The 26,210-nt window shown below is 52.5% G+C and overlaps 1 protein-coding gene across 1 annotated transcript; it reads left to right on the top strand.

Moving 5' to 3' along the window:
- The first annotated feature begins 5,620 nt into the window (after window positions 1-5,620).
- On the top strand, window positions 5,621-26,210 carry EFHD2 (EF-hand domain family member D2). The gene is made up of 4 exons (XM_003413455.4): window positions 5,621-5,940; window positions 21,749-21,896; window positions 23,096-23,230; window positions 24,452-26,210. The coding sequence occupies exons 1-4, from the start codon at window positions 5,636-5,638 to the stop codon at window positions 24,581-24,583; spliced, it is 720 nt and encodes a 239-aa protein (XP_003413503.1). The 5' UTR covers window positions 5,621-5,635; the 3' UTR covers window positions 24,584-26,210.

Genomic DNA, 26,210 nt, shown 5'->3' on the forward strand with positions numbered 1-26,210 from the left:
TTTCTGAGAGTCACTTGCTTTCTTCACTTAACACTGTAGGTCAGGTGTCCCTGGCCTAGGCACCATGCTAGTTCTTTAAACTGACTTTGTATATCCCTGCATTGGTCCACTATGCGTTACTGTTACAGTTTCTCAAGTTCTCAGTCACTGTGCAGAGGCCACGTGCCTTCCATCTATTCCTTCTGCCTTCTCTGCTGAGCAAAGAGCTGCTTGAATGACCTCTGGGCCATACTGATGCCCAAGGACCAGCAGGTCACCCGGGCCTGATCCCTATCTGATGCCGCTGACGCTGTCCTCAGAGGAGATAGGACACAGACACTTGAGAGGCTTGTTTTTTAAGAGCTCCTGTTAACTTTTGTGTTGAGTCATGTGGGTGCATAGAAGTGTCACTTTAGCAGCTTCCTTTTCTTAGCAGTGACCTTGAGACCTAAAAATGGGCCACAGGATGCTCTGGAGAGGACACTGAGAAAATAGTTTGTCCCCAGCCCAGAGCTAGGCCACATGTTCATTCGACAAATATTTATCCAGCGCTTTCCTCAAGCCACACACTGGGCAGGGCTCTGAGGATTCAAAGTTGAACCTGACAGAGGTCTCTTCCCTCAGGAAACTTGGGTTCTCTGGGGATGTGAGATATTTTATTAACAGCGTCATTACAGGTTGTGTTAAGTGCTGGGTCCAAGTCAGAGGGGGATTCAGCTGGAAGAGTTGTAGGCTCTCTCAGTCTCCCAGTGTGGGATCCAACAAATCTCACTCCTCGAGCTGGCTGGCCCATGCAACCCCCCAACTCACCCCCGCCTTGCCCACGACCAGGATGACTGTCCAGTGCCCAACACACTTAATAAACATGTCTTGATTGTCTGACTGTAGGAGCACCCTGCTTTCACAGGATAGCTGGTGCGTGGATAAAAATCACACTCAGCTATATGTATTATCACATCCTTGGAACGGATCCAGGAGGGCGTTGCAGAAGCATTGCTGATTTCTGACTCACACACACACACACACACACACACACGTCTTAGGAGTTTCACTAGTGCCCTGCAACCGCCTGTGACTTAACAGAAGCAGAAAAGAAGCTCAGCTTTGGTTTCTCCAGCACATCCAGTTGGCCACGTGCAACTAATTTGAAAGAAGATTGTGGTGTTTCATAGTATCCAAGGTAACCACAAAAAGAGAGCTTGATAAGTTAAGGAGTCCTGGTGGCGCCGTGGTTAAAGCGCTCGGCTGCTAACCGCGAGGTTGGCAGTGCAAACCCACCAACCGCTCCACCAAGCGCAAGATGTGGCGGTCTGCTTCCATACAGATTTACAGCCTTGGAAACCCTATGGGGCAGTTCTACCCTGTTCTATAGAGTTGCTATGAGTCGGAATCTACTCAATGACACTGGGCTTGGTTTTGGTTTATAGACAGGTTAAGGAGTCCCTGGGTGGTGAAAACAGTTAAGCGCTCGACTGCTAACCAAAAGGCTGGCAGTCTGAACACACCCTGCTTCCAAAAGGTCACAGCAATGAAAACCCTATGGAACGGTTCTACTCTACAATACATGAGGTCACCATGAGTCAGAAAGGACTCGACGGTAACTCACTTTGTTTTTTTGGTTTATGAACAGGTTGTCTTCTAATGACTTGCAAATACAGCCGTTGTCCCCATCATCCCGGGAACACCGTAGCACTGTGTTCCCATAAGCACCTGCCTGACCCCAGCTCCTCTTCCCCACGACACCCCCATTGTACCCCCTGCATGGTTTCCAGACTTTGCAAGAGGTGAGAAGGCCCCTAAGATCAGCGAAGCTGTGACCCCATTCCCTACTCTCACCCAGATGGCCCCAGATGAGTATCTGGGCTGTCCCTGAAACTTGACCTCTGCATATCTTTCTCTGTCAGCCTTGCCAAGGATTTCCTGATGGCTACAAAGTGTTTGTGATGATTAATTAGTAAGCTGGTATTTGTTAAGTGCTAAGTGAGTGCTTTTTTTTTTTTTTTTTAAGTGAGTGGTGCAGTTTCTGAGCCAGCTTTATCTCTGACCGCCTCCCTAATCCCTCCTCCTTATTTTCCCAGCATCTCGGCTGCAGAGACCACCCGGCTCAGTCAGGCTCTGGAATGGCCACCAGTGTTCACTCCACCTGCTCCATCACCCAAGAGCTCTTCAACCCTCTCCCTCCTCCCTGATGGTCAAAGTGCTGTTGTTTTTCTTAATATGATTTCACCCCTCCCCAAAAGACAGTTATACAAGGAGATGTGGGAGGCAGAAAAGACACATAGTCAACGATGACTAAATCATCCTAGCTCCCTTGCTGCTGGAATAGTTTCAGAATTGGCTCTCACTCACCCCGGCCTCTGTAACAGTCCTTTGTGGAGGGTGTGATTTTTCCTGAAGATCATTCTTTCCACATGACCAAATGCTGTAATCGTTTCTTTCTGTCAGTCCCGTGCTCCCGGGCACAGAACTCAGGGTCGTTCAGAAGTGATTTTTCCCTAATAAATAAGCAGCTGATATTTCCTGAAGTTTCTTAATCCGTCAGTGCTCACCAGTTATCCCTGCTTTTCCCTTCCTTAACTACTACTTTGATGTCTGAATAAGTGGTTTTCCCGAAGTCCAGTGATCGCAAAAGGAAAAAGTTCAAATACAAGGCAGCCCCCACAAGCACCTCTGACTTTGGGGCAGATCAGCAGTCTTCCTAGACAGGGCCTGGGCCCAAAAACAACAACAAAAAAAAACCTGTGGTCATCTAGTCGATTTTGACTCATGGCAACCCCATGTGTTAAAGAGTAGAACTGCTCCATAGGGTTTTTCTTGGCTGTAATCCTTATGGAAGCAGATTGCCACGTCTTTCTTCTGTGATGCCTCTGGGTGGGTTCAAACTGCCATCCTTTTGGTTAGTAGCTAAGCACAAACCATTTGCACCACTCAGGGAATACCTGGGCCCGGCCCAAGGCCTCTGAAATGGGGCAGAGTGCTGGCAGCTCACCCTCTTTCCCTGTGGTCATACGAGCGCCAGAGCTCTGCAAACCCAGAGAGCTGGTGAGAAAATCAACCCAAGAGGTGTTAAAAGGGCTTACCCACCATGGCATCACTTCCTGAGCTCTGAGCTCAATAACAGCAAGCCTCAGGGGCTCGGCTCCCCCTTTGCAAGACACCATAGGTAATTAACAGGAATTCCCCAACCTGGGTATCATGGGGTCTGCCCTCCCCCCAAGGATTGTGTGCACACAAACCAAGTGAGTCATTGACCAGGAAGTTTGATAACTCAGTATAGTCATTAACCAGGAAGTTTGATAACTACATATAGCTCATGTGAATAACTCAAACCAAAACCCCTGGTTTTTCACAAATGTGTAACCTTTTTTTTAAAAAAAAAAAAAGAAGGAAAGCCCCTCACATAATCTCTTGGCTGTTAAAAGTTTGCCCCCACATCAAGCAGATACAAAACATTTCATAATAAAAGTGGCTCTATTTTATGAAGATCCATTGTAAATCATATGTTGGGGTAAGTCGATGGTCCCTGGAGGCTTTGGTTAGTAGTGCCTGACTACTAACCAAACGACTGGCAGTTCGAACCCACCCAGCTACACCTGGGGAGGCCTGGTGATCTGCTTCCATAAAGATTACAGCCAAGAAAACCCAATGGAGCTCAGTCCTACTCTGTAACCATGGGATCGCCACAAGTTGGAACCAGCTGGATGGCAATGGGTTTAGTTTTGGGATAAGTTGAGTCTCATCAGATTTCTTAAAATAATTAGCTGTTTTGTGAGGATGACTAAGAATTCAGTAAACTCAAGCATCTACAAATAGAATTTTTAAGGTTTCAATCTACAACCTGTCCCTCGTCTTTTATGTCCCTAGTCCTTTGCATTCAGTAAATAGCAGAAACTATTTTATTTCACTCAGGTCCTTCAAGGTCACACCCAGGAGACACAGAACTCGCCTTTTGCAACTGCCCAAGACCAATGGAAACTTAATTCTGAGCTTTAAAAAAACAATCATGTCATTTAAGCTGAAGGTCTTTATTGGCCTCGGAAACAATCTCAACACCAAATTGACGAAAATATCACATTTTCTGAACCAGGAAAGTTGTTTCCCTTGATTTCATTCTTTTTAAAAATTAATTTCTTTTAAATTAATTCAGCAACATGCTTAAACTACGGCAAATTGACAAATATCGACTATCTGCTCTGTGCAGATCGCTGGGTAACAGCTTGCTGGCTTTACATCCTCGAGTGTTGTTTGGGTCCAGAGGGTCGGTCAGTAAGCCCTGCGTCCATCTTTTCTCCGCGCTTGGGCTGGAGGGAGCGCAGTTTCCACATAAGTGTCCTCACCTTGTCCTAACAGTTTAAAGAAGGTGCACAAAGCATAGTCCCCCTAGATTATTGGTTCTCAAACTTCAATGAGCAGAACTGCTCTGCGTGCTTGTTAAAATGCAGATTCCTGGGTCCCACTCCAGAGATCAGTTTCATCTGTCTGGAATGGGGCCTGGGAATCTGCATTATTACCCCTCCACCACTGGCTCTGTTGCTGGAAGTCCTCAGCTTTGCAGTTCTAAGGTGACAGACCAGATCACTGAGACAGATCCTCTCTGGTCTCTTCCCCCAGCCCCGTCCCATTAGCCTCTGGGCAGGACATCTCCTCCCTTCTGAGACCCCCACCAAAATGGCAACATTAAGATCGTCCTAGAAAGCCTGAATTAGTGGTGATGAAACAATATGGGCAGGGATAGAATGCAGACACAGTGTGAAGTATAAGGTAGCCAGTTGGTGTAGAAATTGTGAATGGATATATAAATATTATTTAAAAAAAAAAAAAACGGAAAACTTCCTGTCAGTGCCCCAAGAGAGGAAGGCGACAACTCTGGCCCAGAGCTATTCTGCCAAGTCATCCGTATGACGGTGCTGGCCCAGAGTGTGCGGCGGGTTGGCGGGGGGGGGCCAGGAGCCCCTTCCCACTCCCCTCTCCGGGATCACCTAGGGCCTTTCAGGAGTGAGGCCCAGCCCCACCTCCCTCATTGCTATTGGTCCATCCTTTTCTAAACGATGCCAGAAGCTCCAACCGCAGTTAAATCTATACTGGGGTTCCTGCTCACGGGGTCCACCTTCTTCAGACCCGGGCAACCCTCATTGAGAACGCCAGTGTTTCACATCCAGCCGTTTCCATGGCAACCGACAGGGTGTCACAGACACAGGATTATGACTTCACTGGCGTGGGGATTCCAGAGAAGGGGTTGGGGTAGGTACCCCCCTGAGCCTCTAACCCACTTCAACCTGGGGAGGGGGGACACTTCCTTCCCGACCTGGCCTCAGACCACCAACCCCATCTCTGTCGCTCAGCTGCCACACAGGATGGGAAGGGGGGCTTATTTTTACAGGGCCCCCCAACTCTTAGAGGGGGTGGGGGTGGCGGGCTCGCAAACCTCGCCACACTTAACCCGGAACGAAGGACACGATCGAGGGGCGGGCCGGTCAGGAGTGGGTGGGGAGGTGACGGGGGCGGGGAGGGGGCGGTCCCCGAGAGGGGCTTAAGTCCCACCTCCCGAGGCGGCGCCTGGCGCGGGGAGTGTCAGGAAGAGGAAGAGCGCTGCCACAGGCGGTGCGCGGCGCGAGGCGAGCAGGGGCCGGGCCGAGGGAGCGCCGCGCGGGCCACCATGGCCACGGACGAGCTGGCCACAAAGCTGAACCGGCGGCTGCAGCTGGAGGACGAGGGCGGCAGCGAGGCAGCGGAGCAGCCCGGCCTGAACGGGGCAGCAGCGGCAGCGGGGGCGCCCGACGAGGCGGCCGAGGCGCTGGGCAGCGCGGACTGCGAGCTGAGCGCCAAGCTGCTGCGGCGCGCCGACCTCAACCAGGGCATCGGCGAGCCCCAGTCTCCCAGCCGCCGTGTCTTCAACCCCTACACCGAGTTCAAGGAGTTCTCCAGGAAGCAGATCAAGGACATGGAGAAGATGTTCAAGCAGTGAGTGCCCGCGCCCCCCGGCCTTCCCACTCACCCCGGCCCCGAGCCCCGGTCCTGCACCACCCCGGGGCTCCTGCTCCCACACCGGCACACCAGGCTTGGGGGACCCCGTGGCCTGTTCCATATTATCACGAGGCGGGGTGATCTGCCCCTCCACCACGCATCTGGGTCTGCGGACCCCTGGCCCCGGGCACGCGACCACCCCTCATAGTGACGCTGTTCCCCAGGACACCATATGCGCCCCACGAAGTGGGGCACTCCGCGGCCCCTTGCAGATAATCACAAGCCCCCGCGAACCTCACCACCACCACATACATGGGCCTGGGGACCCCCGGTCTCTGGCCTGGGACCACCACCCCCACCATGTTAGTGATGTTTCCCCCAGGACCCCACACCGACTCACACCGGGATTGAGGAGCCCGCGGCCTCCCGTCTCCTTTCCAGCTACTCTTGTTCCCCACTTCCCACCCTCTGTACAGGCTGGTCAGAGACACCACCACCACCTCTCAAGGGTAGCCATTCCCTGCCCAGCAGGCCATACTCATTCCTCTTGTCCGAATTCTCTCATTTGCTCTGCTTACCTCAGATCTCTCTCAAAAGGGACTCTTCAGCCTCTTCCACTCTTACCCCCACCCTCTCTGTTAGCTAAGACCTAGATCCTTGTCCCTTCAGGGGTCTCCCTAAGGAGGGATCCCTTATTCCCTGTCCCCCACCCTGCAGGTCTGTACACACCCCTACCCCACAATAGTCCCTTCAGGGCAGTCTGTTCTGGGATTAGAGCCCCTTGGCCCACATATCGCCCCTTCCTCCCGTCTTGCTCTTACCCCACTCCACAGTCCAACAGCTTTGCAGTTACTGGTCCCTGCTTTCTGTCAGAAGGCTCCCCACTCTGTGCTTCCCCCCTCCCCAGTGTGTGTCCCCTTATCCTCACAGGAGCCCTGAGGCCTCCCATACACTTCAGTCAGAAAGAGGGACCTCTTCCTATGCAACTTGCCCGGTTGCTCTCATCCCTACCCTTATTCCACATAATCTGCTCACTGCAGCCCTCCCAAACCTGTGGGCTCAGTCCCCCAACTTCATCTGTCTGTGGAGGAATCTAGAGAGAAAGAACTTCAGTTCCCCAGCTGGTTCATCCCTGGGTTCCCCCACCCTATAAGGGCTGAGATGGTCAGCCACACCCTTCCCCAGCCACGTTTGTGCCCAAGGGTGGAGAAGGTGCCCAGCCCTCCCCGCCCCGCCACATACACACTTTGCTACCTTTCCCCACCTCCTACTGCCCACCTCCCTGTCTCTGGCTCTGGCGGGGGGGGGGGGGGGTGCGGGGGGAGCAGCCCAGAGGCTGCTGGTCTGGAGTGGGTCCAGAGAAGTAGAATCATCCTGAGGCCGAGCCTAGGGTAGGGGAGTCAGGAGGTCTGGCCTAGCCTGGGCAGTCAGCCCGCCCAGGGCCCGGAGAAGGGTGCTGACAAGAACGGCTCCACCTTGAGCTGGGCAGAAGGTTGGGGACAGGCAGGAACAGTCGCCACAGTCACATAGAGCAGGCGGTGCCCAGACATCACACAGGAAGCCCAGGAAGGGGGCGTTTTGCAAGCCCAGAGCTTGAGAAAGACCCTTTCCCACTTCTCACCACTTGCTGCAGCTGCAGCTTCTGCATTTGGCCCCATGCAGAGGAAGAGGTTTTCAGTTCCCAGCTCTAGGCTGGTGGCTGGGAGCCCTATTTATTTCTAAGGGTCAGCCTAGAAGGAAACCAAGTCCTTGACCACCCTCCAAGCCTGTGGGTGAAAGTCTCAGGGCTCCAAGGAGCCTGCCTCTTTGACTCCAGGGCCTGGGTTGAAAGTCCTTCTGAAGTTTCTTCCCAGTCCAGAACTGGCACAGCCACGAGAACAGGAGTCCCAGGATTCCTGAAGGAATAGACTCAGGGCCTCTGAAGCACAGGGCTGGGTGTGGCTTCACTGGCTGTAACTTCCTTGTAGAGCATGGCCCCCGGGGGTGGGGGGGGGGGCAGTTCAAGGGAAATTACTCAAACTGGACATTAAAGTACAAGCAGTCTCCATTACGAACAAGTTCCGTTCCTAAGCCTGTCTTTAAGTCGAGTTTGTAGGTAAATCAGAACAGTTAGATATGATTCGTATCTAATGTCAGTTAGTCAAATGTTTGTCTTAGTATTTAGTATACAGCATGCCTTTCTATGCATGAAAAATGTTAAAGAAACACTTCCAGGTACACTAAAGCATCTTTAACATAATACAGTAATAATAATAATGTTTTGATGTGCATCACAAAGTAGCATCCGTTTGTTATTACAAACCTTTTTATGTATCTCGAGTTTTTAATATACTAGGCTTTACGGGGGTTGGTTCGTAACTACGTTTTGTACGTAAGTTGAATGTTTGTAACCTGGGGACTGCCCGTATTAATAGCACTGCCAGGCAGTTGCAATCTCATCTAATCCTCCCAGCAACCCCATGATGTGAAACTACGTATTACCATCACCATTGTGCGGATGCAGAGTCTGAGGCACAGAGAAGTTCAGTAACTTGCCAAGGCCACACAGCCAGAAAATGTGATGGAGTCAGGATTTGAACCCAGGCCTGTGATTCCAAAACCCATTCTCTTTCTTTCTAAGCCTCTCTGGGTTTCCCATCACAACCATCTACTTCCTGGCGGAACAACACTGCTCAACACCCCTTTCCTATGTTCCTGACTAATTTACCACCTTGAGACCCCACTGCCAACCCCAGTTCCTTCTTTTCCCCAGGGCCCTCCTTCTCTGGGGTTTCTACAGTATCCCAACCCCTTAAACAAAAGATAGAGCTGTTGGGAAGAACCCAGGCACCCCAAATGAAGAGGGCCTAGGAGGCAGCAGTTTGACTGGACGAGGAGCACACGGCTAAGGGATTGGCCTTAAAGCTACATTCACGAAGCCGGCTCACTTTTTACAGGCTATTTTTGGAGTTAGATTGTTGGAGGGGGGAGTGTACTTTGGTTTTGGTGTTAGTTTATGGGGGAGGTACCTTCATGGAGACTAGGGGGAGCTGAGCCTCTCCAAGCCACCCCTTGGTGCCACCACTGCTTGCTGGGGCACTGGGAGGGGTAAGAGGTAGGAAGGGGCCAGGTAGCTGGACCTCTAGGGAAGGAAGTGTCACTGGCCCACCAGGGCCCTGCTGAGGATGGAGAACTGCAGATTTTGTATTCAAGGAAACAAGGCTCTACTGTGCCAGCCGAGCCTGGCCAGCTCAAGAGCAGCCAGCAGACAGGCTCTCGTGGAGGACAAAGCCCCCGTTCTGCTTCCGCCGTCCAAGTGGGGCTGCAGCCTCCTGGGTCCAAGGAGGGCCTGGGGATTGCAGCCAGGGCTTCGGAGCCAGGCTCTACTAAGAGACTCCCACCCCATCCCCAGCTCCCTGGCAAGGAGAGAAGCCTGGCCCTCCTGGGAAGCCACCCGCCAGAGATGGGAGAGGTCAGAGGGAGGCCGGGAGCTAGGCAACCTGGGCTTCCTTCCGTCTTGGCTCTGCCATGGAATTGCCAAGTGACAGCAGTAGGCCACTTGCCCTCCCTAATCAGTTGTTGAGTCCATTCCAACTCATGGCAGCCCCAAGTGTGTCAGAGTACAACTGGGCTCTGTAGGGTTTTCAGTGGCTGATTTTTTTGGAAGTAGATTGTCAGACCTTTCTTCCAGGGTGCCTCTGGGTAGACTTAAAACTGAGCACATGAACCGTTTGTACCATCCAGGGACTCTGTAAAATGAGCAGCCTGATCTGATGATTCCCAGGGGCCCTTCAACTCTAACATCCTTATTCCCGAGAAGTCCTGAGCCCTTCTGATGGCAAAAGTGTCTTCCAGAGTCTTCTGGTTCATCTGTTCAGTATCATTTAGTAGATCCTTCCTGAGCACAGGGATACAGGGTGCCCAGGACAGACAAACTGTCCGTCATCATTGAACTCACACTTGCAGCATGCAGCTGGGAGAGACCTTGAGGGTTGACTCTAACCTCTTTTCCCCTTTTACAGAAGAGCTAACTGAGGCCCAGAAAGGTGTCATGACTCACTCAAGATCATGGGGAGGTTCTCAATGACTGTGTCTGTACGATGGTGTTAGTGGTACCCACTTGTGAGGGTGAGGCTCGGAGGAGATGGCAGGATGCTGGGTACGAGGAGGTACTGCATCAGTGGAGCCTGGATTTGCAGCCCAGGGCTTCCCTCCTGATGTAGCCCCTTTCCCTCCCTCTGTCCATCCTTGTCTGTACAGTGGCGATAATGGTACCCACTTCTCAGGGTGGGGCTTGGAGAATGTGATACGTGTGAGTTCTGGTATAATGCTGGGCACAAGGAGGCACTGGGTCAGTGGTGCCTGGACTCTCAGCCCAGGGTTCCCCTCCTTACGTGGCCCTTCTTCGTCCCTCTGTCCATCCATCCAGGGCTGTCTCTGGAATCCTCCACTTCCAGGTAAGAGGCAGGGTTGGATGGACCCTGAGAGCCTTAAGAAAACTCAAACCTGGGCTGGCAGCAGCCCAGGAGGGGCTCTGGAGGTTTTTGTAAGCTGAGACCTGGCGGAAAGGTAGACAACCACGTAATTCCAAACCTGCCGTGGCATCTGAGGAAGATGTCCTAGTTCCCTGCCTTGCCCAAACTTGGCGGCCCTGTCCCCATCCTCTTCCCCAGCCACTTCGTCTCATGACCTCTTGAGTCAGTGAGGCAGGCTCCCCTTTCCTTCTGGACAATTCTTCCCTTCACAAGCTCTGGAGGGTCCCTGCCCTTCTCTGCTCTCCACCTGCTCAGCTCCCAGGTAGGTGTCTCTTCAGACCCTTGCCACTCTCTGCACCTCTCCCCAGGGAGCCCTTCCTGTAAAACAGTGTGGTGCAGTGGTCAAGAGCAGGATCTGTGGAGTCTGCAGCCCTGGGTTTGAATCCCAGCCGTGGGTCCTTAAACAAGTCACTTAAACCTTCCTGAGCCTGAAGTCTCGCCCATAGAAGAGGGATGATCATAGGACTCACTTCACAGGGTTGTTGTAAACTGCTTAACCCAGTACCTGGCACATAGTAAGTGCTTATAAATGATATCACCATCATTCCCAGCTCAAGACCCCTTTATACACCCTCTTCTGGACCCCTACAAGGGTCCTGGTAGTGGTAGTCAGGGCTGGCATGGAGGTAACTCCTTAGCCACTGGCTGCCTCGACTTACCCACCATGGAGGTAACAACCTCATTGCTTTGGGCTGAGTGATGGGGATACAGCATGAGAACTCTCCTTTTCTCCTACTGTACAGAAGCTCTGATGGACAGTTAGATATGGCTTTGATAAATAACAAAAATGGGGAAACGAACCATTATCACTTAATTACGTGGAGGGCAGGTGGTGGAACAAGGGCAAAAGCAGCTCTGGAGTGGTAGGACCTGGGGCTCCCACTGCCAAGCGAGCATTGCCTCCCAGCAGGGCACTCAGCTCTTCGGAGCCTCTGTTGCCCCTGGGGCTAAAGAACCTACGTGGTAAAGTTTCCAGGATTAAGGGGGAAAAGTTCTGAGCCTTTGTCAGGAGCCCCTCATAGGCTGTACACGTGGTAGATAAAGTGTTTGAGAAACATACATTCGTTCTTTCGTCCACAGACATGGTATTGTTTCTGCTCTCTGCAAGTTCCAGAGAATTCTGTGAAGAATAAGGTTCCTGCCCTTAAATGGTTTAAAGTCTTACAGAGAATGGTGTTAGGTAGAGAGGATGACCCCACAGGGCTGGAAGTAGAACGTTCCTTTCTTTATTGGGGACCCCTGGTGGCTCAGTGGTTAAGAGCTTGGCTGCTAACCAAAAGGTTGGCAGTTTAAATCTACCAGCTGTTCCTTCAAAGTCCTATGGAGCTTCTACTCTGCCCTATAGTGTCACTAGGAGTCAGAATCTACTCAACTGGCAACAGGTTTGGTTTTTTTGTTTTTTCTTTATTAGTACCACGAGGGCTGAAAGTTCTCACAGGGATGCTGTAACAATGTGCTCCCTGTGGCCAGCCCCTGCCTCCACACCCTCTCCTTGTTAAATGGGGCACCAGGTCCCCAAAGGAGCCTGATGTTTATTACTTAAGGAATTGAATTTAATCGTCACACCAGGGCAGTGAGGTGGGTACTATCATTATTCCCGTTTGACAGATGAGGAAATCAAGGCTCAAGGAAGTTGAGTCACTTGCTCAAGGTTATAATTAGTGGCAGAGGCAGGATTCATACCAGGTCTGCCTGCAGGAGATCCCAGAGGCCACTGAGGGCTGTTTTATGCTTGGGTGGCTCCCAGAGCCTCAGGGAAAACCCTGTGTGAGAGGCTGGGAGGTTGGGTCCTTCTGTCTGCAGCAGCCAAGGGCCTGGCTTTCTGGGGAAATGCCCTACACCCTCTTCCCTTGGGTCAGAAGGCCTGGGGAGGGAGGGCTTCTCAGTATCATTCCCCCTCTCTGGTCTCTCCCACTTCCCCTCTGCATCTGAGTCACCTCCTCACTCCCTCCCCGCTAGAGACTTTAAGTTCCCCTTTGGTTTGCCCCTTCCTGCCTCTCTGGATCCAAGGCCTGGGCTGGGCTTCAGCTATGAGTCCCCAGGCACTGAGGCGGCAGGGAGGCAGGAGGCCCCTTTTGCACGGCCAGGCTGACCAGAGGAGGCAGAGTCACTTTGCAGCCTCAGCAGGGACAGTCCCCACACCCTCCACCAGCTGAGTTCCTTCTATATGTCAAGCAGCCTTCTCCTTGGCTGACTTCCGCTTTTCAAGGACATCCGACCAGGGACTGCTAGACCAGAGCCAGGCCAGGTATTCTTAAGCCGTGTCAGGCCCAATCTCAGCCCTCCCAGCACTGAGCCCCTGGTTTGACTGCGAGGACCACCGTTGGCCAGCACACCCACTCTGTTCCAGGCACTTTGCCACCTGTTTAACCTTTTCTTAACATCCTGTGAAATTACCTCACCCATTTTACAGCTAAGAAAACTGAGTCTCAGAAAGGTTTATGTGACTTGTCCAAAGACACACAGCTAGTCACACGGAGATAAAATTTGGACCTGGGTCTGTCTGACTCCATGCCCCCACTCCCTTGTTACTTAAAGTGGCCCCTGATCTAGCCACATCAGCATCATCCGAGAGCTTCTTGGAAACACAGATACTCAGGCCCCACCCCAGACCTGTTGAATCAGAATCTGCATTTTACTTAATTTGCCAGGTGATTCTTGAGCACATTAAAGTTTAAGAAGCGCTAGGCTACCTTGCAACCAGCTCCCTGCCACTTGCTTAAGGGTGGCCTGGGCCAGGTTACTTACTCTGTGTGAGCCATAAGGAATTAACAAGATAAATGGAGTGGAAATTAAATCATCCCAGTAGAACACTGGGTTGTACTCGGCATTCAATAAACGCTCTTTAGGATCACTGTCATAATACTTACTATGAAGAGTGGAGCAGGGAGAAGCCAGTGCAGGGGAAACCGCAGGCTGGAAACCGGCTGCTGAGGCTCCAAGTAGGAGTGGGAGGTGCCCCCCAAGTCTGTGCTCAGGCTGGGGAGGCTGTTGTTGAACCCAGGTTAGGATACCATGGAGCTTTGACTGTACCTGTGCATGTCAGTTGCCATCACGTCAACTCTGACTCATGGCAACCCCATGTGTGTCAGAGTAGAACTGCTCCATAGGGTTTCCAATGGCTGATTTTTTGGAAGTAGATCACCAGGCCTTTCTTCCAAGGTGCCTTTGAGTGAACTAGAACCTGAGCTTTTAGGTTAGCAGCCAAGCTCATTAACCATTTGTACCACCCAGGGATTCCTGAACCTGACAGCCCCCAGTGAATTGCCATCAGCCTAGGGGCTCGCGGGTGTGCAAACACGCACACATGCACACACACACACACTCCCCCACTGACTCAGGGCAACAGATCAAGTGTCAGATTCCAAAGATAGAACTGGAGGAAGTGGTGAGTGGCTGGGTTTCCCCACATGTGTCAGGCAGGCAGGGGGCAGGGCAGCCAGGAACAGGATGGGCAGCACCAAGCAGGCACTCCTGAGCACAGACGCCCACCTGCACTCTCCCTCCATGGAGAAGCCGGCAGGGCCAGGCTGGCTGGGAAGGCCAGAACTTTTCTGTTGTCCAGCACTTTCCTGCCCCAAGGGACCTGCCTTCTCATTTTGCCAGACAGAGAGTAGATGTCCAGAAGCCACTGGGTCCTCCGTAAGACAGGGTCAGGGAGAACCATGTCTGTTTGACTGCTTAGACCAAAGCGAGGTGGGCCTGGTGGGGTCTCCTGAGCCCATGAACAACACCCCAGCAGATGTCTGCCCTCTTGGGGACCCCCATGCCCAGAGGGGCCATCAGCAAAGGCCTGGGGTAGGGATCAGGAGAAACAGAATTGGGGTCCCCTGTGTTCCCCACCTTTCCCCTGTGTGGTAGCCATGATAAATCTGCCTCGTTCTCCATCAGACCGTACAGCACAGCTTGGGAGAGGGGTCACACATGAGGGGCAGCTATCTGATAGACGCTTCCAAACCCAAAATGGACTGCCCTAGGCGGTAAACATCCCGTCCTCAGAGGTATTCAAGACAGCAAGCAGGGAAACTATATAAGGAATTTGACCCTGGTGGTGCAGTGGTTAAGGGCTACAGCTGCTAACCAAAAGGTCGACAGTTTGAATCCACCAGCCACTCCTTGGAAACCCTATGGGACAGTTCTGCTCTGTCCTCTAGGCTTGCTATGAGTCAGAATCAACTCAACGGCAATGGGTTTGATTTTTTGAAGGGCTGAATTACGTGACTTCCAAGATTCCTCCCACTCCTGAGGGTCTCTAACGAAGGGTCTGTAGGCATCAGGACAGCATAGTAGTTAAAAGTATGTTTTTGGTCAGGCCTGGGTTCCGTTCCCACCTGTGTCCTTGACAACTCTGACCTTGGCCAAGTCATTTCCTCTCTGAGCCTGTCTCCTCACCTATTTAATAGAGGTATTTGTGCCTACTTCGTGGAGTTCTTTTGAGGATATGATGTAAAACACTTGGCATGTAGCACCTGGCACATAGCAAGTGCTCAGCAAAGAGTGACCGCTAGTAACAAATAACATTGTTCTGAACAGGGATGAGCCCTGGGTGCAAGGCCAAGGCATGGATACTGTACACCATAGGACTGGCCCCTGCCCACCTCCATGACCCCAGGTTATAAAAAGCCAGCTGGGTGGGGCTGTGCTCAGCCCAAAGGCATAGTCTCTGCCTGGGTGGTGGCTGGCTGCCCCATTTTCAAGGGGGGTGGGAGGGGACTTTGTCACCAGCATCCTGGGCAGCAGCTGCTGAGCTCTCCCCAGTAAGAACTCTTCAGGGGGAGGTGGCAGGAATGTGGGCAGAGTGCCAGGTGCAGCAGCCTACCCCTGGTGCCAGGGAAAGTGCTTGAGCCCCTGGGCGTGAGCTTTGTTGCCAGTTGGGCTGGACAGCATCAGCCTTCCCAAGCAAGCCCCAACCAGCCTCTCAGCCCAGCCTTCCCCTACCCACCTTGCAAACTTGAGACCTCAGGACACTTGGTGGGGCCAGGAGGAAGAGGGAGGGAGGCAGGCAGGGGAGGACGCCTTCCAGCTGTTGGGACTCTACTGACCACCAGCTGTGTGACCCTGGGCTGGTTCCTGCCCTCTCCGGGCCCCGACTTCTCCACATAGCGTGAATTAGGTGGACCAGCCTCTCCGGATAGATCCCTTGTCCTGAGCTCACTTTTCCTAGATCCTCTGAACCACCTGCAGCCTCTGTTCCAGCTTGGGGATGGGAGGGAGACGGTGAATGGAGGACAGGGTCTCTTTAACCTGGGACGTGCCTGTTGCTAGCCATCTTAGAACACCATTCTCTCCTGTGTTGCCAGTGTCTACCTGCTGGGGGCACAGCAACAGTCCCCCCCCCCGCCCCTCCCCCCTCCCCGTCACTCTATCCCTGCCAGAGGAGGAACGGCAGAAGGGGCAGAAAAGCAGCTCAGGGCTGAGGCTCCCCCCTCACTCTGCAGGGCAGCAGAGCAAAAGCTCTGTACAGCCATCACTGTCTCCTCACATCCGCAATTGTCTGGGTCTTTGAATTAGGTCTGGTGGGGGGAAATATTGGGACCTTCAGAGGAGGGGAATGCTGGAGGAACCTCCTGGTCATCTTGTCCAACTCCTGTCCCCAGGCTTGTCTGCAGCAGGCATTCTTCCCAGCCATGCAGGACTTGTGCCCTTGGAAGAAGCCTGTTGTATTTTTTTTATCACTATTATCATCATCATCATTTTCATGTTTTATGTACAGAGTACTTAACATAGTATCTGGCATGCAAAAAGTTCTCATTATAACAGCCGTGGAGCTCTGGTGGCAAAGTGGTTAAGAGCTCAAGTTGCTAACCAAAAGGTCAGCAGTTCGAATCCACCAGCCGCTCCTTGGAAACCCTATGGGGCAGTTTTATTCTGTCCTATAGGGTTGCTATGAATCAGAATCTACTCCACACATTTAACAACAGCATAACAGCCATTATTATTATCATGGAGTCCCTGGGTTGTGCAAATTGTTGGCACACTCAACTGCTGACTGAAAGGTTGGAGGTTCAAGTCTGTCCAGAGGCACTTCAGAAGAAAGACCTGGCTGTCTGCTTCTGAAAAATCATCCCTTGATTTTTGACACACACGGGCTCACCATGAGTTAGAGTCAACTTGATGGCAACTGGGTTTGTTTTTATATGTGTGTGTGTATATATGTATACAAAACTTGCCGTCGAGTCGATTCCGACTCATAGCGGCCATATAAGACAGAGTAGAACTGCCCCCGTAGGGTTTTCTAGGCTGTAATTTTTTTTTTTTTAATCTTCACAGGAGCAGATCACCAGGTTTTTCTTTCTGCGGAGCTGCAGGGTGGGTTCCCACCAACAACCTTTAAGTTGGCAGCCGAGCACTTAAGTGTTGCGCCACCAGGCCTCCTTAGTATTATAATAGTAGGGTGTATTAAGTGCTTACTGTGGGACAAGGTCTGTGTTAAGACTACTTGGATCATCCCTTTCAATCCTGGGTGCAGTCCTGTGAGATGGTCCTTTGATCTCTGTGACATAGATGGGCAAAGTGAGGTTTGGGGTGTCAGGCGACTTGGCCAGCATCACCCAGAGGTGGCAGAGCTGGGTTTTGGATGCAGGTCCATCTCAGCAGAGTTGATGTGACCACAGACCTTCAAGGTCATCTTCCTTTAGGTTAACCCCAAAACCTGGAAGACCCTCAGCGTCAGGCCAGTGACCCAGAACCTGTGTCAGAGTCCAAGGCAAATGGCTGATATCTGCTCCTGGGGGGGTCTCCTGGTAACAGCCTCTCCCCTTGTCACCTCTTCTAGGAGTCCCCCACCTCCTGCCCCAGCACCTGGCCTCTCCCTACCCCCCCCCCCCCCCCGTCACCTCCCCTCAGGTGATTGATTGGCTGGCCCTGCCGCCAAGCCCTGCATTGCCCCCCTGGGGGCCAAGCCCAGGTAATTGATTGACCCTTGATTGATGCAGGCTGCCGTTCAAGCTGCGGTTTGAGCTGTGGCCCAGCCAGGCCTGGGAGCTGCCAGAGACCAGGGGATCTGTAGCCCAAGTTTCTGTGCAAGTGTGGACACTTGATCTGCACTTCCTCTGAAACCGGGGATTCCTGGCTTAGAGAAACCAACATTGGCTTGAGCATTAAATAAAGCAGCGACTCAGAGAGGCCAGTGGGGCAGCTGAGAGAGCAGGCCGGGCATTGTGGGGAGGAGGTCTTTATCCCTGATGATTGGGGAAGTGCCCTCACCTCTGCAGCCCTTGTTCCCTGATCAGTCACATGGGGAAGTAATACCTCCCAGCATCTGTGAGTGCAGGGACTGTAAAGAGAACATGCCTGGCACATAGCAGGAGCTTAATAAATGTAGTTAAATCTCATTATGGTGGTGGTGGGTGCAGTGGGATTTTGGTGTAGAATTCTCGCCTTCCATGTGGAAGACTCAGGTTCAATTCCCGGCCGATGCACCTGATTTACAGCCACCACCTGTCTGTCAGTGGAGGCTAGTGTGTTGCTATGATGCTGAACAGATTTCAGAGCTTCCAAACTAAGAGAAGGAAGAAAGGCCCGGCGATCTCTTCTGAACATCAGCCAGTGAAAGCTCTACAGATCGCAACGGTCCAATCCGCAACTGATCATGAGGATGGCTCAGGACTGGGCAGTGTTTCATTCTGTTGTGCATGGGGTCACCATGAGTCGGGGACTCAACAACAGCAGTTCACAACAATTACAACGACGTAATGGTGATAGCTGCTGTTTATTGAGCTAACCTGGGCCAGGCTTCTTGCTAAGGAACTTAGTCAGTCCTCACAGTGAGCCTGTGAGTGGGGCCTCACTGCAGCAGGGGTTTTCAACCTCAGCACTGTTGACATTTGGAGCTGGTTAATTCTTTGATGTGGGAGTGGCCCTGTGCATTGTAGGATGTTTAGCAGCATCCCTGGCCTCTACCTGCTGAATGCCAGTAGCACTGCCTACCCAGTCACGACAACCAAAAATGTGTCCAGACATGGCCGAATGTCACTTGAGGGGAAAACTCACCGGGCTTGAGGGCTGCTGTATTATAGAGAGGTGGAGACGGACACTCACGCTGCGGAGTCTGTATCGGACCCAGGTAGAGCCTTTACCTTTCGTCCCTGACCCAAGGTGGAGCCCAAATGGAGAAAATGGTGGGGCTTTCTTTCCAGAGGGGCCCTGAGGTGGGGGTCCGGGTGGCTTGCCTCAGGAAAGATCGACTCCCTCACCAGACTGCTCCTCACTGGGCTGTTGCAAGCACCTGTTGCTGAAGGTCACAGAGCAGCTGCCCAGCCCCTTCACTGAGATGGAACGAGGAGTCTCCACTGGGCCCCTCACAAGGCCCCACCATTCATAGTAGAGGCTGGACTGTGGGAGTGTCGACCTCCTGAGTCCCACAACCCACATCTTCTCACACCCGCTCCCCCAGCCAAGGCCACTGCCCACAGGGACCCCGGGCCCACCTGTACCACTTCTGTTCTCTCACCCTGCTGTGGGGAGGAAGGCCTCAGGACCCTGTCGCTGCGGGCATCACCAGAGACCCATCTTTTCTGTGCTGCGTCACTTCCAACCACTGACTCACTTGCTCGTGAACTATTTATACCCTTCACGCAAATGTTCCCCTCAGGGCTCCAGGCAGATGGCTGTGTTCTACTGGCAGCCCCAGGACACACACGGGGGTTGGGGGTGGGGAGCCTGGGCACAAAGCGAATGTGTGGCTTCTGAGCCCAGCAGACCTGGGGTGAAGCCCACCCACTGCTTTGTGACCTTGGGCAGATCACTTAACCTCTCTGAGCCACCACTGTAAAATAAGCCTGTCATGAGGAATAAGTAAAATAAAATATGTAAAGTTCCCGGCATAAAGACAGGTTTTAGTATGTGAGCGGAGTCCCTGGATGGAGCAAACGGTTGAGTGCTTGGCCATTAACCAGAAGGCTGGCAGTTGGAATCCACCCAGAGGTGCTTCAGAAGAAAGGCTTGGCATTCTACTTCCGAAAGGGTACAGGCACTGAAAATCCTAGGTGCAGTTCTACTGTGAAACACAAGGGGTCACCATGAGTTGAAAATGACTCAACCGCAACTAGTTTCGTGTCTTTTTCTTTTAGTAAGTGGTCTCTTTTAGGAGTCCTGGTGATGCAGTGGTTAAAGTGCTTGACTGCTAACCGAAAGGTCAGCAGTTTGAAACCACCAGTGGCTCTGCGGGAGAAAGATGTGGCAGTCTGCTTCCACAGAGATCTACACCCTTGGAAACCCTATGGGGTCACTATGAGTTGGAATCAACTCCATAGCAGTGGGTTTGGTTTTGGGGTTTTACTAGGTGTGCATAGTCATACAAAGCTTGTGTATAACTAGAGAAGAGGGCAGGGGACCAGCTGGCACTAAAGATGGTACAGGAATGAGATGTGTGTTCACGAAGGACCTCCTAGTCCTCAGGACCTAGGTTTCTGGAACTTGGCCCTCAGGGTCACACTACTGTCATCAACACTGTTACCCTGCCAGCTTGAGAGCATGGGGACTATACAGGCTTCTTTGGGCATAGAAAGGCCCGTTTTACCAACCCTGAGATCACCCTCCCCAGTTGTACCAAGAGACAGAGGCAAGACAGGTATTTGGTTAGCCTGACAAGCAGGGTCAGGCCGGGCTGTGCAGACAGTGCCCTCGTCCACCAGGCTGTGTGCTCTGGGCACCAGTGGGCAGCTCCCCAGCAAAGGAACCCAAGGAGACCAGTCAAGAGCAACACTGAGAAGCCGTCTGCCACCCCCACCCCCACCCCCATCCCTATCACTGCCAGGAGTTGGTGGCAAAAGAAAAGAGAACTGAAGGCTGTGGGCCAGAGGCATTGTTACACCTAATCACTATTCAAGGCTGGGCCCTCCACCCAGCAGGTAGTATGTCCCGCCACGCCCCGCAGGTACCTTGCACAGAGTATTCTTGGGCACCCAGCTTTCCTGCCGCCAGCCTTTGCTCATGCTGTCGTCCTCCTGGAAAATTACAAGTGGGTCTCCCTCCTGTAAGCTCTGGCCCTGCCCTGTGACATGTGGTACCTTCTGCCTCCCTGTTCACATGTCAAAGGTAGAGACCTTATCTTAGACTTAAGTCATTCATTTATGAATCACTCATTCGACACTTGCTGAGCACCTACTGTGTGCTTTGTCTCCCATGCCCCAGTACCTAGCACCAAGGAGACCCTCAGTACAGAGGGTGCTGAGTGACAAAAGCTTCTTATTCCATGGAAACAGGCCAACTTTCACATCCATGTCACATCCTCTTTCCCAGTGGTTCTCAACTGGGGGTGATTTTGCCCCTCTGCTGGGGCCTTTTGGCAATATCTGAAGATATTTTTGATTCTCGTGACCGGGGAGGGCTACCAGCATCTAGTGGGTAAAGGCCAGGGATGCTGCTAAACATCCTACAATGCACAGGGCAACCCCACAACAAGAAATTATCCAGCCCCAGATGTCAACAGTGCTGAGGTTGAGAGATCCTACCCCTGCCACTTGGGTGGGGACAAGATGTCCCTTGGGTGCCCGTGGAAATGCAAGCCATCTGGTCCCAGGGATAGTGCATGAATGCTAACATCAGAGCCCCCCACCCAGTCTGCACCCTGGGGTATCATGGATTCTTTCTGTCTGCTTGTTCATGTCATACTCAGTACAGAGGGGCTCTGATTTCAGCTTCCTCCTGTAGCAGGCTTGTCCACAAGTTAGCACTGTTCAACCCAGAGGAGGCTGCCAGGCCAGTTGATGAGTTCCCTGTCATCGAATGGAACCAAGCAGAAGCTGGGCCACATATAGGGACTCTGCCAGTTGGTGGGAGGTGCTCCTCCTCCCTGGTTCTTTGCATTCAGGCTATGACTGCTCTGGTCAGGTGTGTCTTAGTTACCTGGTGCTGTCATAACACAAGTGGGTGGCTTTAAAAAACAGAAATTTGTTTTCTTAATTCTGGAGACTAAACATCCAAATCAGAGTCTTATCTATTTGAATTCCTTCCTTCTTGGTAGCCCTGGGCGTTCCTTGGTTCCTTGGAGTTTCTTGACTTGTAAATGATCCTCACATGGCATCTGTTTTCCCCCATGTATGTGTGTATGTGTGTGTATCTCTGTGTCTGATCTCCTCTTTATAACTCAGAAGTGATTAGACTTAGGACCCAGCCTACTCAGTATGATCTAATTAACATAACAATGAAAACTCCATTTCCAAACAGGCTTATATCCACAGGTATAGGGATTGGGATTCCAAACATATTTTAAGGGGACATGAATTAATCCATAACAAGGTGTGATGTGTGCAAGGGTGCCCTTAGGCTCTCTCTCTTTGCACCTGTAGGTATGATGCCGGCCGGGATGGTTTCATCGACTTGATGGAGCTAAAGCTCATGATGGAGAAACTCGAGGCCCCCCAGACCCACCTGGGCTTGAAAAACATGATCAAGGAGGTAGATGAGGACTTTGACGGGAAGCTCAGCTTCCGAGAGGTAAGCCTTGGCCCCGCCACGCCCCATCAGGGGCCACACCTCAGCAGTTGGTATCCCAGAGAGACTAAGCCAGCTGGCTGCTTCATCAGAGCCTGGGCATCCTAGAGCAGAAACTGAGGGGCTAAAGTGCCTTAAGTGAGAAGGAGGGGCAGCCGTTCCTTCATTCAGTGACCATTTATTTTGAGTGGCTACTGAATACCCAACCTTGTGCGGGCCCTGGGGTTACAGAGAAAAGTCCTGTGCTCCAAAGGTCCTGGGATGTAGAGGAAGAGACATGTAAAGAATAATATAACCCAATGCTGTGATTCGGGAGAAGAGGTGGGGACAGACAAAGGGATAGTACTGCGGGCCTGAGATGGGCCAGTCACCATGCTGGGTGCTGCACACTCCCTAACCTCATTTACTCCTCACTCTGAGACAGGAACTCTGAGCAAGCCTGTTTTACATAGGAGAAAATAGAGGCTGAAGGAGAGCTAGCAACGGTACCAGGCCTCAGGCAGCATAGGGTTAAATGCCAGGGGGCAGCATCTTAGAATAATTGAGGCTGAGCTGGGCCTTGGAGAAGAAGCGGGAAGCGTAGAAGAGGCAGGGGGAAAAGAAAAGTAGCAGGGGTCACTAGGAGGATGAGTTACAGGGGAGGAGGGTGTAGGCTGTTTAGGATAATGACTTGAAGTCAGGAAGACATGGTTTCAAATCCCCCTTCTGTTACTTCCTGGTGCCGAGACTTTGGGCAAGATTGTTCCCATCATGGAGTCTTCCTCATCTGCAAAATGGACACAATAGTAGCACCTTTAATACTCCATAAATGGAATTCTTGGAGAGGATTAGTTTGGGGAACAGTAGGACACAAAGATAAGGGATAGGTCAAGATCATGTTGTCAAGATTCTCAGTGGAATTTAGAATTGGTTAGAGCTGTCCTTGCTTTGGGAATTCCCAGCAGAAACCCAGGATCCTAGGAGGGCAGAAGATGAATCATCTAACCTCCCATTGTACAGATGGGTAAATGGAGGCTCAGAAATGGAGGTGCACAGGGGCCTGCATAGGGACACAGAGCATGGAGGGGCAAGAACCCAGGCTCGCTGCCCTGTGAACACGGCCCCTTTTGTCCAGGGAAGACCTGAGGCTGGGCCTGGGTGTGGCAGGGACTTTGACCCCTTTCCCCCTCTTCCTGACCCAAGTGTATCTCTCTCTGCCATAGTTCCTCCTGATTTTCCGCAAGGCAGCAGCGGGAGAGCTACAAGAGGACAGTGGGCTCCACGTGCTGGCCCGCCTCTCTGAGATCGACGTCTCCACCGAGGGCGTCAAGGGGGCTAAGAGCTTCTTCGAGGCCAAGGTGAGGAGGGGGAGTCTGTACAGAGCCTGGGGCTGAGGGTACCATGACCCCAACTCGAGGGCATGAGTGTGGTCAGGGTACAGTGGGGCTCTGGGCTCACCTACACACTCTAGGGTTAGTGCAGACAGCAGGTGGGAGCTGATGCCCTGGTGAGGCCCTTGTAGTCCCTGACTTCTGTTCCCTCCCATTCCAGTCCTTTCCAGTCCCCCCGACCCCCACTCTCTCCCTGCCCAGGAAGGTGGATGAGGGATGTGTTCTCTTGAAGAGAGTGCGGGGCCATCTTGAGCTGTCCCACCCTAGGCACACAGAACTACCACCCCAGAGGTCTGGGGCTTAAGAAGGGAGAGCTGAGAGAGAGCAGAGCAAGCCCAGAAACACAGCTCTGAGACACCCACCCACCAGCTCCAGCCAAGAGGGAGCATCACAGGCCTCAAGGCAACTGTACACCAGCAGCCCCCAAACTCATTAGGCCCAGAGTCTGCTCTCCCCTTAGAGCACACAGTTAGATGGAGGGGGCGAGTATGCTCTAGTGACTCCTGGGTTGTGCCCTTGTGTTCCTTGTTTCTTCCTCTTGCCATGTTAAGCTAAGAATATTCTTTCCAAAGGCCACCTCTTAACCTCCATCTGGGCTTCCAAGTGTTGACGGAATGCGTTAGGATCCACCAGTGGGACCGGGTGTGTAGTTGGGCTTCCCAGGGCAGGAAACAGAATAAGGATAATGGTAACATCAGTAACTACCATTTATAGGACCCTTAAGACCTGGTTCGATTCCCAGCCAATGCAGCTCATATGCAGCCACCACCCCTCTGTCAGTGGAGGCTTGCGTGTTATTATGATGCTGACCAGGTTTCAGCCAATGAAAACTCTATGCATCACAATTGTCGAATCTGCTACCAATCATGAGAATGGTGCAAGACCAGACAGCATTTTGTTCCATTGTTCGTGGAGTCACCATGAGTCAGGGGCTGATTTGACAGCAGCTCAAAACAACTACTGTGCATCAGCCCCTGAAAAGATGTTATTTCTTAATCCTCCCAACAAATCCATGAACTCGGAGTTATCGAGTGCTGGGTTGTACATGGAGAAACTGAGGCTCAGAGAGGTGAACAAAGTGCCTGGCCCAGGGCCGAGCTAGTGAGGGCAGAGCCATGTGTATTGCCAGATGGAGGCAAGGAGACCCTTCCAGCCCTGACTGCTGGGCCTCCCCCCACTGCACCCCAGGTCCAGGCCATCAATGTATCCAGCCGCTTTGAAGAGGAGATCAAGGCAGAGCAGGAGGAGAGGAAGAAGCAGGCTGAGGAGATGAAACAGCGGAAAGCAGCCTTCAAGGAGCTGCAGTCCACCTTCAAGTAGCCAGGGGCTGGGTCTGACCACCCAGCAATGGCCCAGCACCCAGCCCAACAGGCGAGGGCAGGTGTGGGTGGGCAGATCAGGGGCCGGGACTGCTGCTCAGCCGTCTCTGAAGGGACCACTACTAAAAACCTAATATCTGTGAATGGAGCAAGTGAGGGATCCCTCGTGGGCCTGGCCTCTGCCTGCTCCCTCCCGCTGTTCTTGGGCCGTGACACCAGCTCAGCTCCCTGCCTGGCCCTGTCCTCCCTGGCAGTTCCTGCGTCTCTAGCATCTATATCGAGCCCCGAGTACCCTGCTGCCTGCTCCAGCGTTGCTCTCTTGGGGCCCAGCTCCTGGCTCGAGGGCACTTGCTCCCTGCCCATGTGCCTCCCTTCTCATTGTCCTTTCCACCCCCGTCTCTCTCCCTTGTCACCTCTTGCCACTTCCAGGCTCTGGGCCTGTGAAGGCTGCCTGCCCCTAACCATCAGATTTCCTGCCTCCTAGGGCCCTGGAGAGTTCCTTCCGGGACCTCAGAAGGGGAAAGGCCTGGGGGCATCAGAATTGGAAAGAATCATGGCCGCTGGGCAGATTGAAATCCAAGGGGCTTTTCTTTCAGCTCTGCCTCCTTTCTACCTGGATGTGTGTGTTGTGGGGGAAGATTTCTACCTTGGTGAAGAGACCCAGGCCCCTGGCACCCCATGCTGACATCCAGAGCCCAGATCTCAGGACCCAGCAGGGCAGGGTGAGGGGACAGCTGTGCCAATCTACCTCACAGGCCCACCCTCTGCCAGGCATGCCACAGGGCCATGGGCAGGGGAGGCTCAAGGGGGCAGCAGCACCACTCCCCAGTCCCCTCCAAAACAGCCTAAGGGTGCTGGGGCTCCTGAGAGAGTAGGGTCGGAGGAGGAATCAGCCCCTTGATAGGGAAGGCAACCACCGCTCCGTCTTGGTTCTCCGGGAAGCGTCCAGAAAGTGCTTTATGTGTCTTGCATGCACCAGGTGGTGGGGAGCAGAGCGGCCTCGCTCAAGTGGCATCTACCTTGCCACCAGCAATGTGACCTCTCCCGCTGTGCCCACCATGAGGAAGCCTAGGGACCCCAGCCCTCCTTGTGCCCATCGCCTGGCAGGCCATGGCCAAGCTTGCACCGCAGGCTCATTCTACTGCAGTTCCCAATGTGCTTGCTCACGTGCGTGTATGTGTGTGTGTGTGTGTGTGTGTGTGTGTCGTCGCTGTGTCGTGAAACTGTGACTGTCACCCAGCCCAAACAAAAAAGCGGCCCTCGAGGCCACAGGGTTATGCAACTTTCTGTGTGTGTCATGACAGCGTCACTGCTTTTGAACTCGGTAACTCTTTGTTTCAGTAAAATGCCTCAAGAGTCCACGAAGCTCCCGTTGTTGGGCTTGCAGAGGTATTATTTTTTTGGCCTTAGAATCTGCAGAAATTAGGAGGTCCTAACCCTGGTGCAGCAGCCCTGGCTCTGGATTGTGTTTGCCTTAGCAAATATGTTTATACAGATGAATATAAAGATTTGGCATTTTGCTTTTTATTTTTTCCTCCCTTCTCGCCAAAAAAAAAAAAAAAGCTACTTCTTCATTCAGTGGTACGATTATTTTTTTTAACTAAAATAAGATAAAATTCTATATTCCT

Source organism: Loxodonta africana, chromosome 3, assembly GCF_030014295.1.
Source record: "Loxodonta africana isolate mLoxAfr1 chromosome 3, mLoxAfr1.hap2, whole genome shotgun sequence".
Taxonomy (NCBI): domain Eukaryota; kingdom Metazoa; phylum Chordata; class Mammalia; order Proboscidea; family Elephantidae; genus Loxodonta; species Loxodonta africana.